Here is a 17,083-nt window from a genome sequence, read left to right on the forward strand (position 1 = left end):
TTTGAGGAAAAAATCTTCCATCTAAATCCTACTTTGTGTAGGATACTTAAAGTGTCTTTTCCCTAAATGATAAGATGGAGTATTGGTTATGGAAAGATTCTGATTTCTAAAAGATATCACTAAGATTAGAACCTTTTTCCAAATAATGCCACAAAATAAATTATTTTTCATTTTAAAATGAAACAAAACTTATTCCCTATTTTATGTACTTCAATCACGTAGGATAGTAGATAAAATTATTTTATAAATTTTTTTTAAAGTCAATCACTAGCAGTTCAATAAATGAAATACTAAGTTAGATAAAGGTTTATATTTTATAATGAACTAGAGAGTAGGAAAAAAAAATACTCCCTCCATTTTCATAAGTCTTCAAATAGAATTTATAAATTTTAGTGTTAAATTTTGACTATGATTTCTCATCAATCTATATGAAAAAACATATTAATGTGAGATCTTGATAGATTTATTTCAATATATTTTTTAAATATCAACTTTTTAGAATTTTAAAAACACACAATTAAAGTTATTTAACTTTTAAGTTTGCATTGAGATCTGCACAATAAATAAATGAGAAGACCAAATAAAACTAGAGGGAGTAATAAATTAACATAGACTGGTATATAAATTTAACGGTTTATTTGTATTTTATTTATAAAAAATATGAACGACTAAGTGACTTATATTAGAAAGTATTTCATTTTGAATTAAATAACTAAAAAAAACATATAGAGTCAAATGAATGTTTTATCGCTAAAATAATGTAATTACTTTATTTCAACTTATATTTTAAGAATAAATAAATTAAGATTGATTATTAGATAGTGCATATAGAACAAATGAGAATATAGTTAGACAAAGAAGACTATTTATTTTATTGCTTGCGTTTTCTGTTTGTATTTTATTGCTTGTGTAATTCTACTTAATCTAAACATGAAATGTAAACAAAATAAACCACAGTTGATAATTCATCATATCATTTATTAGATGAAAATTTAAACTTTATGTTGTATACTTCAATATAAAATTAATCAAAATGACACATTAAATTGCGTAAAAAGTCAAATGTAGCAAGTATAATAAATAGAAGAAGTATGAAGATAACAACAATAGCAGCCCAATAGCAGAACAATAGCAAAAACCAAAACAACAATAATAACAGCAATAACAACATCATCGACAACAACAACAACGACAACGACATAGCAATAACAACATTAGTGCCTACGACTCGTTTGAGCAAGCTTATGCACATCCAAGCAATCTTTGTTTTGCGAATCTTCTTATTTATTCGTTTGTATTTGCACGTTATGATATATGTCGATGAATCAATTGATTATCGCCATAAACCCTCTATCTATATCATGGTGTAATTTATGACAAAAAGAGTTATTGAAGGGTCCTTTTAATCTATGTTGAGTCAAGTTCCAAATCTCATCTTGATGGAGGTGAATTCGATCACCTCATTGCTTACTCTTTGGCTTGCACATTTTGAGAACGAAGATGTGAATGCAAAGAAGTATGGGAGCTTATGTTTTGGGTCAATTAATGAAGTAATGGATGGTGATGATTTGGGGTGTCTTAATGAAGCCAAGACACGAAGATTAGTGGAATGTGAAGACTGCTCGACTGTCCGAGCATGAGTGGCTCGATCGAGCCAAGCCGCAACAAGTAGGTAGTGTACTCTGGTCAGTCGCTCGACCAGGCAAGCAAGAACTGCTCGACCCGAGCGAGGTGCAGCTCACGTATCAGAATGTTTTCTGTTTTGTTGTGGTTTTTTGTGGGCTTTAAGCCCTTTTGTCCTAGGTTATTCTTATATGTTCTAGGGCTATATAAGGAGTCATAGAATTTCATTAGGATATAGGGAGAGGCATATACAAGATTGAAAGCTAGGGTTCACACGATAAGAGGTCTTCATCCTTGTTTATGCATGTATATGTGAGATTGAGTTAAAGGTTCAATCTTTATCTTGAGAGAGTGTTCTCAAGGATTGGAAAGATGAGTCATTAATGTATTGTTGATTATATTAATAATAAGATACTTATTTTGAGGGAAGGTATCCATAGATACCTTATATATTGTGTGTTTTGTCTTCTCCATTGTTGTGCTCTTTTTTTCTTACTTTCTTTCCATTTGTCTTTTTATTATTGTTTCTTTAACATTTTCATAGCCCATTCACAACAATTAAAATTTTTTTTTATTTTCACACCATAAAAAACTTGAATGTTCCGATATTTCTATTTTAATCCAATTTTAAAAGTGGTGGATTATTCATATCCCTAATAGTAAGTATACACTACATATAAGGGTGATTATGGTAGCCTTGAGGAGGGGAAGATCATAGTTATATGTAATACCTTAGATACTCCCAAAATCACATTTTTAAGGCAACATTATTCCTTTGTGAAGATTATGAAATTTGTAAATATGATGTCTATAGAAATTGTTTAATTTTCTAGTGTAACAATGATAAATAGAAAATCAGATAGTTTTAACTGAAGATGTGTCGTTTCTTGCGGGATGAACATAGTTTAAGTTTGGCCTAAATTGTAAACCAAACCGAACCTAAATGTAATTTAAGTATTTGGTCTGGTCTATGGTATAAATGGTCTAATATACGGCCTAAATGGTTATTTTTTTATTTTTAAAATCAGGGTTTTCGGTCCGATTTAGGTTTTTAAATTTTCAGATCAGATCGGACCGAAAAATCGTATTATTTTTCAATCTGGTGTAAACAATGAACCGTAGACCATTAACCGTAATAATATAGGACATTATGATGTGAAAAATTGAAATCAATAAGATAAATTATCAAAAAAATGCACGAAATAAGATAAGTTTCAACTTATTTCCAAAAACAAGTGTGTAATTCCCAAACCTGTGGTTTGGAACTGTTCGCAGTTACTAACTGCTGCGAACAGATGAAAAAAGCAAAGGAGCTGTTAACTGCAAACAGGTGTTGACTTTTGTTTGATCTTGTTGGCAGTTACTGCGAACAACTTCTTTGACTTTTTTTTACTAGCTACTTTCCCTAACTATTGAGTTGTTTTTATTTGATATAATTGCAATAGAGACATCATCACAAGTTATTACAAGTCAATGTATGTATGTTTCAGGCGGGATGATTCATCGCGAAAAGTCCGAGCATTCGTAAGTCAAAGCTTGGAGATTATGATAAACTAAATAAACATACACACACACACACACACACACACACACACACACACACACACATATATATATATATACATACATAGTCAATCCAAATACACAAAAACCTAACGATAACGCTCATCACCCTCATCTACCCTATCTAACTGAATTGGTCCCCTACGCCTCCTATGGTAGTAAGAGCCGATCGTGTGTCGCTCTGGTAGAGGAGGGGACTGATACTGTGATGGTTGGGATGGCCCAGCCTGCGAGGTCTCCGCAACGTCAACGGGGTATGAAAGATCTGTCTCCTCCAAATGAAAGTCATAAGCAGGAAATGAGACGTGCGCATCGGCGGTAGCCAGTGATGACTCTGCAACGACTTTCGATATGAAGTGATGGAACTGCGTGCCGACGAGCATGCCTTGCGCAACCTCCCTCACCGGTTCGTTGTGGCTATACCGCATCATGGCTGCCGCACCTTGTGCCTGGAATTAATATTTAGTTAATGTAATATTATATTATGTAATCAGCAACTTAACCATTTAAATGCAAATGAAGACAGCTCCCAAGGGTCGTCAAGTAATGTCAAATATAGGAGCTGAGCATAGCCTCTTGTACAAGTATCCTAGGGCTGCAGAGCCCCAGCTATACTCGGCGATGCGCTCCTAGGGGTCGTCAAGTAATGTCAAATATAGGAGCTGAACTTGGTTGCTTGTTTTATCAGCAAACAAGACAACTTCTATCAAATATAAGAGGTAGGCGTACCTCGAAATTATGCCCTCATCAGCACCTTCGGGGAGATGTGAGAAGGTCTTAACCAACCATTTATACCGAAAACCGCTCCCCCTAATGACATCTGTTGGAGGGCGCTCTCCCAAGCCATGTCACGCCAGCTTGATAGCTGGCGTCCCTTGGTAGACACGGCACGTCCCTCGATGTGAAGCTGTGTTATTAAGGCTACATCAAGCAGTGTGATGGTAGCCTCACCGAGAGGAAAATGAAAGGTGTCCATCTCCTGACGCCATCTCTCTACATAAAATTCAAATAATAAATCAATTAATAAGTTCATAAATGATATTTCTAATAACAACATCAAAATTTCTAATAATATATAATGTACATCATATTCAACTAATTTATAATGCTCATCAACAACAATACTTTAAAAAACAACATAAAGCTATGAAAACAATTAAACATTACCTTGAACAATTATGGATGATTTAGAAGAATGTTGATTTTAGAACTAGTAACCTACATTTGAGAAAATAATCAAACTTCATCAAAACCCTAAAAAACGATATATATATATATATATATATATATATATATATATATATATATATATATATATATATATATATATATATATATATATATATATATATATATATATATATATATATATATATATATATATATATATATATATATATATATATATATATATACATATATATACATATATATATGTATATTCATATATATGTATATACATATACATATATATATATACATACATACATACATATATATATATATATATATATATATATATATATATATATATATATATATATATATATATATATATATATATATATATATATATATATATATATATATATGTATACATACATACATATATATATATATATATATATATATATATATATATATATATATATATATATATATATATATATATATATTTATATATATATATATATATATATATATATATATATATATATATATATATATATATGTATACATACATACATACATATATATATATATATATATATATATATATATATATATATATATATATATATATATATATATATATATATATATATATATATATAAATATATATATATATATATATGTACCCAAAAAAACGCATAAAAGTTTACCTTTGTGCAAGCTAGAGTATCCCAGACTAAATTTGAAGTGCCAAATTGAAAGAGGAATGTAAGAATTGATGGATTTAAGCTACTCTAATAGTGGTTTTAGTAAGGGAAATGTCGAGTTGTTTATGCTAGGGTTTTGAAATTAGGGAAAATGGGAAAGAAGGGAGTTGCTGGCGTAATTATGTTCGATGGTGTTCGAAGTTGATGGTGTTCGCAGTTAGTAACTGCAAACAGGGTCAAACAAAAGTCAACACTTGTTCGTATTTACAAACTGCGAACAACTCTTTTTCTTTTTTCACCTGTTCGCAACTAATAACTGCGAACAGTCCCAAACCTGTCGCGTATTTTTGAAAATAAGTTCAAACTTATCTTATTTCGTGCTTTTTTTTTGATAATTTATCTTATTGATTTCAATTTTTCTTATGATGTTAGGCAATTGGCCCAACTTTAAATATAAAGTAGTAGCTTACGAAAATTTAAAATGATTAAGACAAATTAACAACAAAATGAACGAAATAAGATAAGTTTTAACTTATTTTCAAAATAAGCGTGAAATTCCCAAACCTGTGGTTTGGGGCTGTTCACAGTTAGTAATTGCGAACATGTCAAAAAAAAACAAACTACTAACTGCGAACAGCTGTTTTGACTTGTTCGCAGTTACTAACTGCGAACAGCTATCTCCACAAATACGCACAGCAGCTCCCTTCATTCTCATTTCAAAAAAAGTCAAAACAATTGTTCGCAGTTACTAACTGTGAATAACTAGTTTGTATTTATTGACCTGTTCGTAGTTAGTAACTGCGAACAGCCGCAAATTGCAGGTTTGGAAATTACACGCTTACTTTTGGAAATAAGTCGAAACTTATCTTATTTCGTTCATTTTGTTGAAAATTTGTCTTATACATTTCAAATTTTCATAGATTACTGCCACTTTGCCGGCCCATTATATTTTAGGTTGAAACTTGAAATTAAACATTATTTTTGTCTTTATTATTCTCTACTTGAATCAATTTTTCTTCTCGCTTTCTTCACTAAATCAATTTTTCTTCTCACGTTCTTCACTAAATTAAATCAATTTTTCTTCTCACGTTCTTCACTAAATTAAATCAATTTTTCTTCTCACTTCACTCAATCTAGTGCTAATTTTCACGATAGAATTTAAATGTTCTAGTCCTGTTCAATCTGGTGTTTTGATGGTCTAGTCTGAAAAAATTCAGACCAAAATTTTTAGTCTAGTCTGATTTTTGTGTCAAATCAGAGCAGACTGAACCGTGTACAACCCCTACTCTTCTCCCCTTCAGCCTACCATGCCCAAAAATGAATACCGAGTAGAACATTTGAAAGAAACAAAAAATAAAAAAAGAGAGAACTAAATTTAATTAAAATTTATTCCATTGTTCCACATGAAGATGAACATTATGGATAAGTGGAACTCCATCACATTACATTACTAGTTCATAACATAAATGCTTGCATTGTCATGATGTTGACTTATTATTAAAATCATAAGATAGATACTTCTTTCGTTCTGTTATACTTACAACTGATAATGATATATTTTCGCACAAATTTATAACATGTCATAATCAGTTACAAGTATTTCAGAACGAATTTAGAGACAGTAATGAGTTAGTTCCTAGGAAGGTTGAGGAACCCCACGTCAAGCCTAGCATTGGTTCCTGCAGGGGTGAGTGCAGCCTTGAAGTAAGGAGTATTGATCTCACTAGTGGTGCTCTCATCTAACTCCTTTTCGATCTTCTTCCAATCAATACTTTCTCCGGCCCTAAAATGCTTTCCAAACACCTGGAAGTACATATTGAAATAGGTGAGTAAAGTACAAAAAATAAACACAAATTGTTGTGTGAGATTGTCATATTATTTGACGCGCTCTATACATGAATTAATTTAAATTGTCTAATTGAAATAAATTGAAAAGAAAATTAGAATATCGATTAGTCTCTCATAAGATCGTAGCTAAAAAAAATACTTAATGTTTGGACTTGGAATACAAATAGTAAGTATATTAGTAGCACAAAAACAATTTGGGATTTTTGGCTATAGTTTTTGGTTCCCTCTTTTTTTTATTATTAATTAAATAGCAAAAAAATTATATAGTAAATGTTTTAAGTCAAAACTAAAAGGTTTTATGATTAGTTTTTTCATTAATATTAACTTTATGACATATTTTTTTTCTAATAAACAATCAGCAGCCATAGTATTTTATAGATTACAAACACCTCCATATAACAATTGACATAGACGATTGGTTTAAACAACTGACTTAATAGCAAACGAAAAAAATCAATGTTATTACCAATTAATTATGTAAAGTTTAGTTGGACTTATTCTCAATGCCAACATATAATCGGAAAACACGGGCATCCCAAAACCATATGACAATGGCAGAAAGGATTCAAATGATTCATAAAATATGTTGTATTCACACTTTTAGCCTAAAGAGTTCTCGTGCAAGAAGACAAGTTAAAACTTATAACATAAACCGGGGCCGAGAGATTAAAAAAGTCAAATAAAATAAACTAAAAAAAAAAATAGAAATAAAAGTACCTTCTTCTTTAGTTCAATGGCAGGTAGTTCGACGGGGTAAGGTCCAGGGGCATGCCAAGCGAAAACCCATTGATCATCGTTAGGGCCACGGTAGGACACTCCGACCTTAGAGCCTTCAGGAGAAGGCTCACCAATATGCTTAAAAGTAGTTTTATCACCTTGCTCAAGTACTGCATTTGGACCTCCATCTGCGAAATGTCCTGAATAGATTTCCATGTGCATTAGCTCTAACTTTGCAAATGTGTCATTCTTAAAGGTACCTTGTACCTCCACTTGATTTTGGACCGAAGCCATTATTTCTGTTATCACAAACGCAAAAAAATAATTAGATAATATTATCACACGTCAATTTCTCAATTTAACGTGATTCACTAACAATACATGTGTTAGCTAGTTTACGAGCACAGAGAACATATTTTATCATTAATATATGTGGATAGAATCGAATACAAAGGAGTGTTTGGTACTTGGATTTTATATTAGTTTTTTGGTTGGCTTTTGACTTTTGGCTTGTTGGTTGGTCAAACAGCCAAAAAATAATTTGGTAAATGACTTTTAAGACAGCTGAAAAGTTGGCTTTTAAGGCAAACTAAAAAACTACTCCAGTTAGCTTTTTTTGTTGGATTTTGGCTTGTTGGCCCATTTTTTCTCTAATAAACAATTAACAGCTAATACTTTAATTTACAAAACATCTCCATAAACAGCTGACTTTTTTCAGCTAGCTTAAAAGCCAACAATAACAACTAACATTTTCAATTGATTAAACAAGCCAATTAAGAAAGCCAACAGCCAACCGCCAATCGCCAAATACCCCAAAATATAAGCAACAGGTTAATTAATTAGGTTTACATAGGACCTCTAGAAATCCTAATCAAGCTAGGACTTAAGAAAACCTAATTAAAAAAGGAACTAATAATTTGCCCATAATAAAAACAGTCAAACAGATAACCCTCGCCTCCGAACATCTCTGAAGCGAGTATATAAAGGTATAACTTTCATATTATCAAAATTTTTGTCAACCTTATCCTTGTTATGGATAACAAAGATGAGGTTGTTTTCAAATTGACCAAGAATTTAATAATAATAAAATAACATAAATAAGGATATATAATTATAATTAATTGGTTTATTTTCTAATCAAAACAAAGCAGGGATGAGAAAAGAAAGACAAAGAATGGATAGTATCTATAAACCTTTGATCGATATATTATAACGTAAGAGAATGTGTTGGTGAGTACTGATGAGTAGCAGCAACCTACTTGCATGGCTATTTATAGAACTACATATTCGATTCCTAATTTATACTCAACTTTAATAATAATAAATTAATAATATGCTTTTATTTTTCAATACATTTATATTTATTCTCTTGTGTTAAAATAAAATAAAAAATTACCTATATAATTTTTACTCATATTCATATAATAATAGCACTAATTAACTTTATTAACTATAAATAATACCGATTAATTTAGTGGAGTGTTTGATCAGAACAAAATTAACTTTTGCTTATAGTAGGTTATTTGATTAAACAATGATATTATTCTAGAAAAATATCCGTAAGTTGATAATACAGCTCGTCTTGTAATAGATCGTCTCACCATGAAACGAACCCATATCATTAGTCGATTTCTCTTTTTGATTACTTGAAATTGTAAGTGATCACTTTAACACACTACATATAATATATAGGTCACCATGAGACCATCTCATTTAATAATTTGTGTACTATTTATAATTAATAAAAAATTAGTATTATGAGGAAATTAACAAAAAATATGTATTATTTACGATAATTTTTCCAAAATAAAATAGACTAGATGTAAATAATTTATATTCAACTTTAATAATAATAAATTAATAATATGCTTTCATTTTTCAATATTTATAGTTATCTTTCATTTTTCAATATTTATAGTTATTCTCTTGAGTTAAAGTAAAATGAAAAATTACCTATATAAATTTTTACTGATTTCTATACAATAATAGAATTAACTTTTGATTAATCATGAATAATATACCAACTTAGGAGAATTTTTTATCATAACAAAATCAATTTTTTTAATGGTTAAACAAAAGTTCATATTATTTTAGAAAATATCTGTAAGTTGATAATATCAGTTCGTCTGATATAAGATCGTCTTATCTTGAGACGAGCCTATTCTATTTTCTCTAATTGATCACTTTAAAATTATAAGTGATCTCTTTAACACACTATATATGTATTATTAAGAGAACTTTAATGAAAATATGTATTATTCACCATAATTTTTCACAAAATAAATCGGGGTAGTTGCTGGTTTTCATATACGTAGTGGACAAGAATAAAGTATGTAACAGGGGTGGTCCGATCCACTTCGCTCTCATATATTCTGTCAGATCCTAATTTTCTATCACCAACTAAAAGTTCATAATAATCTTCTTAATTTCTTTTTCATTTATATTAGAATAAAATTTCATTTTCTAATTGTATCCCTTTAATAAGTTTTATTCATTTATTTGAATTTTTAAGTTTTTTCATGTGAGAGTTTAACATTATGTTTTTTAATTTTTAGTAATAATTATTGATAAAGTATATACGGCGTCAAGAAATATATTAATTTTATACCTAAAAAAAAATTATATCTAATTCATGTTGTCCTAGTGTCCTACATATATGTGTAAGGTTTCAATTTAAATGGACGTCAAATTAAAGAGTTTTAAATATTAATTAACTACAATATTTTTATTTTATTTTAATTGCGTTTCAGACTTCAAAATAATAAGAAAATATATAATAAACAATGTTTTATAATTTTTTTTTGTATATTTTTATTTCTCCCTTGATATTAATTCATAGCTTTTTGAAAGTATAGACCAAAAATATTATTAAGGAAAACTATTCTAAATGGTCAATTTTAAGTGAAATATATAAATGAGATAGAGAATGAAGAGGGCCATACATCCGATTTGAATTGAATCATAAAATTTAGATTTATATGATAAATTTTTTATTAAACTTAAATCAAAATCATTTTCATAGAATCTAAAAAAATTTAACGGCTGAATCTTTGTCTAAATTCTTAAGTTATGTAGGATCAAGGATCCTTATATTTTTGCTTAACATACACATAATTTTTTTATCTTTCACTTTGTTCTAGCTAATTTCAAATAATGTTTGAATTTATCGAGTCTATTTTTAAAATATTGGTTTTTTGTAAAATGATTCTCACTTTATATAACAGAGAAATATATTTTCCACCATATCGTCTACGTAGTATAATATTTAAAAACAAAAAATTTCAATTGCAAACCGCTAACTCAGGTAACGGTTTGTGTACAAGAGAAAACCGCTATCTGAGATAGCGGTTTCGATTGTAAATCAATGGAATTAAAAATTTAAAAATTAAATACCTTTGCTCTCCTACAGACTCGAATATGATTAAAGTTTCATCACTATGGAAATGACATAATACATATCATAAAAATTTACACTTTAAATCATTCCATTTAGTACCAATAACTAAACGGAACATTCGAGTAATAAAAGAGGAGAATTCTTGTAATGTAGTTGTAATTTGTCGAATATTTTGAACCATTTATATCATGCTTGCCAAAATATAGAGATTTGATGGCAAATTTGGTCACCAGTTTGGTCATTAAGAAAGCAAGAGATTGATCATGGTCGATGTAAGTGGTGTTGCGACCAACATTTTTCCTCTAATTGGTCGTTAATTGGTTGGTTGGTAAAGGTGTTGTGACGAGTGTAGTCCTCGCTAATTTGGACGCTAGCAACGAGCAAGTCATCAATAAAAATTTTGGGTGTTATTAAACATCGCCACCCTTTTCCTTTAATCGCCACCCCCCAATGAAATTACGAATTTGCCACTGGACTTCAAACTTGCCTAACAAATGTAAATCGCACTTAATAACACTATTATCACTTTAATCCCGAACATTTTTATCGCGACCCTATATATATTGAATTTTCAGAGGCGTCCTTGTATGATATATGAATTCAAACACGGTACTATCTCTCTAAAAACTCTCTAAAAACGTTCTTCGATTTTAAACAAGCTGTTAGTTGGAATCGAACTATGGCTAACGAAAGCGACTATGAATCGGATCCGGTACGTACTTTAATCGATTTGAATCGGTGTGAATTTTTTAAAAAAAAAATAAAAAAATCGCAAAAACTGGGCTCGCACAAAACTTGCGACTGGACCATGGTTCAGTCGCACAAAACGTGCAACTGGACCACAGTTCAGTCGCACGTTTTGTGCGACTGAACCATGGTCCAGTCGCACGTTTTTGCAACTGAACCGTGGTCTAGTCGCCCATTTTTTGCGATTTATTTATTTATTTTTTTACATTATTATTTAAATTATTATATATTATTATTACTATTATATTATTATTATTATTTGTATTTTTTTTATTAGTGTTATTATTATTATTATTATTATTATTATTATTATTATTATTATTATTATCATCATCATCATCATCATCATCATTATTATTATCAGCATCATCATCATCACTAGAAACCCCCCAATTACTCTGAAGGCTGCTAGCCTGGTCATCAAAACGAGTATGCACTTGGTTCAACGTACTTGACCGTTGGGCCTCACTGTGTCTGGCAGCCTCTTCCTGCCTAGCCCTCCTAGCAGAACCCGTTACCCCCCTCTCATGAGGGTCCAGGGTAGGCCTAGAACTATTACCGCTCAACAAGTGTCTAAAAAAACCCTTTTCTTTTCCTTGATTACCAGCCATTTACTACAATTTATGATAATTTAATTAACTATTATTAATAAATAAATATAATCAAACGTTACGTTAAATTAACCACATGAACAAAAGACAATAATTAATTAGCAACAACAATATTTAACTAATCATTATCAACAAATATAATGTTACAACATATTTATTATTATTATTATTATTATTATTATTATTATTATTATTATTATTATTATTATTATTATTGTTGTAATTATTTTTCTAAATTGGCAATAATCATAATAATAATAACAATATTAACAAAAATAATAACATTAATAATAATCATAACAATAATAACACAAACAATAATAATAATCATAACACTAATAACAAAAACAATATTTAAAAATAAAATTAAAGGAAAATTTACTAACAATAACAATAACAACAACAACGACAACAACATCACCAACAAAAATAATAAAAATAATATTCAAAAGAATATAAAAAAGTTAATAATAATAATAATAATAATAATAATAATAATAATAATAATAATAATTATTATTATTATTATTATTATTATTATTATTATTATTATTATTATTATTATTATTATTATTATTATTATTTTATTATTATTATTATTATTATAATAAACATATTTAAAAAAATAAATTAATAATTAAAAAAAATAAAAATATAATGATAATAATAATAACAATCACAATAATAATAATAATAATAATAATAATAATATAGATAAAATTAATAATAACTATTCATAAAAAAACGGAAAAAAAAAAGGGAGTCGCAGGAAAACCGCAAGCCAACCGCAGTTCAGTCGCTGGAAAACCGCGGCTGGATAGCGATTAGCTCGCGATTTTCCTGCGACTCCCCCTTTTTTTAAAAAATTTTAAAATTTAAAATAATGCGATTCGAAAAAGATTACCTCGATTAATTTTTTGCGGATTGAATTTCTTAGTTTTTTTAAAGTCCAGGGGCAAAATTCGTAATTTCATTAGGGGGATGGCGTAAAATAAAAAGGGTGGCGATGTTTAAGGATTTGGAAAATTTTCTCCTAATTTGATCACCGATGGATCTACAATCGTCGATAGTTAGTGAGTGAATTTAATAAATAAATTAATCACAGAATACATTCTACATTATAAATTAACCATTTCAATGTTATTTGTTTTAAAAATATTATCATCTATGATATGACGAGCTTAAGTTCCTCAACTAGTAAACAGAATTAGAATTTAAATAATGGAGTAAAAATAATTGTGAGTTAGATGTTATATATCAAGGTATGGTAAGCACTAAGCATTAATAGGGTTTTAGTAAGAAAAATCAATTCAAAACAGTAAAAAGAATTAAAAATAAAATCTTTTATCAAAAACAACCTCAAAATTTTTTGAATTTTTTTTTTAGTTTTTGCCATTAAAAATCAAAATATATAAATATTTTTTTAGTAATATTATTTAAAGATGACCTATTAGACTTAAAATATGTGAGACCTCAACGTACAAAATAGATGTTTTTGATGGAAAAGCGTTACTTAAATGGCGTCAAATCAATACACATATTTTTATCAAACTAAGGCCCTCTCGCCAAGTTTTTTTTTTTTTATGTATATAGACTATAGACTCTACGTAAAATTAAAGAAATGAATTCTTTTTATGAAAAGTCGATTTCCGTTTTTAATGAGTGTTTGATAAAAGTAAAGTTACAATTTTACATGTAATATTTATCCTATATGAAAATATTGTTGGATTGGAATATTTAGTCTCTTTGTAAATCTGGGCCATATACAAATAGGGTCAGGAACAACTCTGCTCTAACCTCTTCATGGATTCTTTAGGTAAGTGGTGGGAGACTTTGATTTGGCATCTAGCCCCACTATTTGTCCATTTTATTTCTTTTAGGGATATTATCAATGGTACCCCTGTATTATAGCAATTTATCAATGGTACCCACGTTAATTCCAAAAGTATCCCCAATTATATGCTAATTACAATCGTGACACTATTGTACTTTTTTCCGTTAAATGCCCGTTAAATCTCGAATTTGACCTAACCATGGTTAGTTTCTTCTTCTTCCCTTTTCCCTTTTCTCTTCCTGCTCTCCTTCTATGGCTGCTTCATCTCAAGCCCGACAATGATCAACTCGAATATGTAGAAAAGAGCGAACAAACTTCTTCCCAATAAACGAAAAGGGTAAAAAGGTGTTGGATTTCAAAGATAGAATTTTTCTAGTAATGCCCATTACTGGTTTCATCTCAAAGAACCCCAATACCATATTGTTTACTATTTCAAGTAAGTTGGTGAATTACTCTTTCTGTTCATCTTGGTGGATATTTTCAATTCATCCAAGAAAATGGGTTCTTACTAATTGGGTGATTCCACCTTTTATTCTCGCATTGATACTTATGCAAATTATGGTGATTTTAAGTCATTGGAGAGGAATTTTGATAGAAAGAAATGTGAATGTAGAGTTTTTAGAGAAAAAGATTTCATTTTAGTGTTTAAAGTTTATGGTAAAACATTTTTTGCATGAGAAAGCCATTGACTTGTTTAATCGAATGGATGATGAATTCAATTGTAAACCGACTATTCGATCGTTTAACTCGATTTTGAATGTTATTGTTCAAGTGGGTCAGTTTGAGAAGGCCTTGAACTTTTATGAAAGTGTTGTTGAATGTTGGGATATGATGCCTAATGTTCTTACTTTCAATTTGATGAACTGGATTTCGTTGTCGAGCAACAAATTGAGTGCAGTTAAACCATCTTGGATTGGTAAATTGAGTAATCTTGCCATTCTCAAGCTCTTGAACAACTCATTTTATGGTGAAATCCCATCTGAGATGAAGCAACCATGGAAGGAGAGCAGGAAGAGGAAAGGGAAAGGGAAAAGGGAAGAAGAAGAAACTAACCATGGTTAGGTCAAATTCGAGATTTAACGGGCATTTAACGGAAAAAAGTACAATAGTGTCACGGTTGTAATTAGCATATAGTTGGGGGTACCATTGGAATTAACGTGGGTACCATTGATAAATTGCTATAATATAAGGGTACCATTGATAATATCCCTTTTTTTTTATAAAGATTCACATTAGTCAAGATCACAAGATGGAATATTTGTTAGTACCCAATTCCAAATTTTTTTAAAAAGTAAAAATATGGTTTGTGTGTGAATATTTTTCATCATAATCATTATTAAAAATATTGTAAAATAACAAATGATAGTTTTTTAAAGCTTTGTCAATTATCATAATTTTACTGAGTATAATTTAATTACATTGCAATGACCGTCCAACTGAAAAAAGATTTTTGCACAAAAGAAAAAGACAAAACAAAAATCAGCGATTATAATCTTTGTTGGAATGATCTATATGTGATTACTCACAGTTGAAATAGAATTATATTAGAAAGAATGGAATTTTAAAAATATTAATGATTGTTCTAATTGACTTTAGTTTATTATAAAAATTATTTTTAAAACTTATTAATTTATTTATTAATATGTACATGTGTTCTCATATGTAATTCTTATTGATTAGATTTGTCAATTGTATAATAATATATATTGTAAAGGAAAAGTGCTGATAAATGGAATATTGGCCATAGTATATTAAAGTAATTAAATCGCACGACTTTATTAAATTTTTTGACATATTTGTATAAATTAAGAAATTAAAATTTAAAAAATAAATTGTATATTATAGTTAGATTTCGTTTCACTCTGAACAGTTGTTTACACTATGTATATAAAATATGTAAAATTATTTTATTAGTTTAAACGACATAGATAATTTTTTCTCATAAAAAATATAAGTGACTTATATAAAGATAGTCACAACCTAAATCATATTAGAATTAATAAATAATTGAAATAAAAAAAAATATAATATATAGTTTTCTAATACATAAAATGCGGTTTGATCTAAAAAGTAAAAGAACAATTAATAAGAATAATAACATACTTAAAATAAGAAAATAGTAAGTCAAAGATAATTATAATTACAATGACATCATTATTAAATTTTAGAGGGAAAATTTTTAATAAGAAAATGACACGTAAGCAATTTTAAAAGGTGATGATGTCAAGTGTGTTTTTTATTTTTGTATTAGTTATAGAATAGACTAATATAAAAGTATTAATTATACACGTTTTGGTATCAATGCACATATTTTATCAAACCAAGGCCTCTACATCTACCTCTCGTCATGGAAGCTTTATTTGGCATCTAATGCCACTAATCTATTCGTATAATTAATTTATCTTTTTAGAATTATTCTCAATTATCCAATTTTTTAGTCAAGCTAGATGGAGTACAATAGATAGATGGTTGTTTGATAATTGAGTAATTTTTACTTCGTCTTAAATTTTTGTCTTATTCATCGATTAAAAGTAAAAATGACTTTTAAATAAATTTTTCAACTGGTTTAAAAATCAAAATAAAAAGGCTAGCTTTATTAGCTTTTTGCTTATTGGCTCACTTTTCTTCTGATAAACATTCAACATCCAATATCAAATATTACCGAACGTCTCCTATAATAGTTATTTTTTTCCAAATAACTTAAAAACTAACAAAAAATAAACAGTTATAGTTATAGTTGCTCAAACATGCTAATTTAAAAAACTATTGTCAGACAACTCCTAAACTAAATGAACTTCCGAGTAAAAGCTACGTGTTTTATTGTGAAAGTTTCATACATACAATTAGAAGACTTGCAAAAGC

The 17,083-nt window shown here is 28.8% G+C and overlaps 1 protein-coding gene across 1 annotated transcript; it reads right to left on the reverse strand.

The window, feature by feature from the left end:
* Positions 1-6,437: 6,437 nt before the first annotated feature.
* LOC130806804 (uncharacterized) lies at positions 6,438-8,885 on the reverse strand. Its single transcript, XM_057672006.1, has 3 exons — positions 8,826-8,885; positions 7,633-7,931; positions 6,438-6,870 (listed from the first exon to the last, which is right to left on the reverse strand). The coding sequence occupies exons 2-3, from the start codon at positions 7,924-7,926 to the stop codon at positions 6,697-6,699; spliced, it is 468 nt and encodes a 155-aa protein (XP_057527989.1). The 5' UTR covers positions 7,927-7,931; positions 8,826-8,885; the 3' UTR covers positions 6,438-6,696.
* Between the last annotated feature and the right edge of the window lie 8,198 nt (positions 8,886-17,083).

This window comes from Amaranthus tricolor, chromosome 2 (genome assembly GCF_026212465.1).
Source record: "Amaranthus tricolor cultivar Red isolate AtriRed21 chromosome 2, ASM2621246v1, whole genome shotgun sequence".
Taxonomy (NCBI): domain Eukaryota; kingdom Viridiplantae; phylum Streptophyta; class Magnoliopsida; order Caryophyllales; family Amaranthaceae; genus Amaranthus; species Amaranthus tricolor.

Coding starts and splice junctions, on each gene's coding strand:
- LOC130806804 (XM_057672006.1), bottom strand. CDS start 7,926: ATGGCTTCGGTCCAAAATCAAGTGGAGGTACAAGGTACCTTTAAGAAT. Junction 6,871..7,632: donor CCATTGAACTAAAGAAGAAG/GTACTTTTATTT, acceptor ATGTACTTCCAG/GTGTTTGGAAAGCATTTTAG.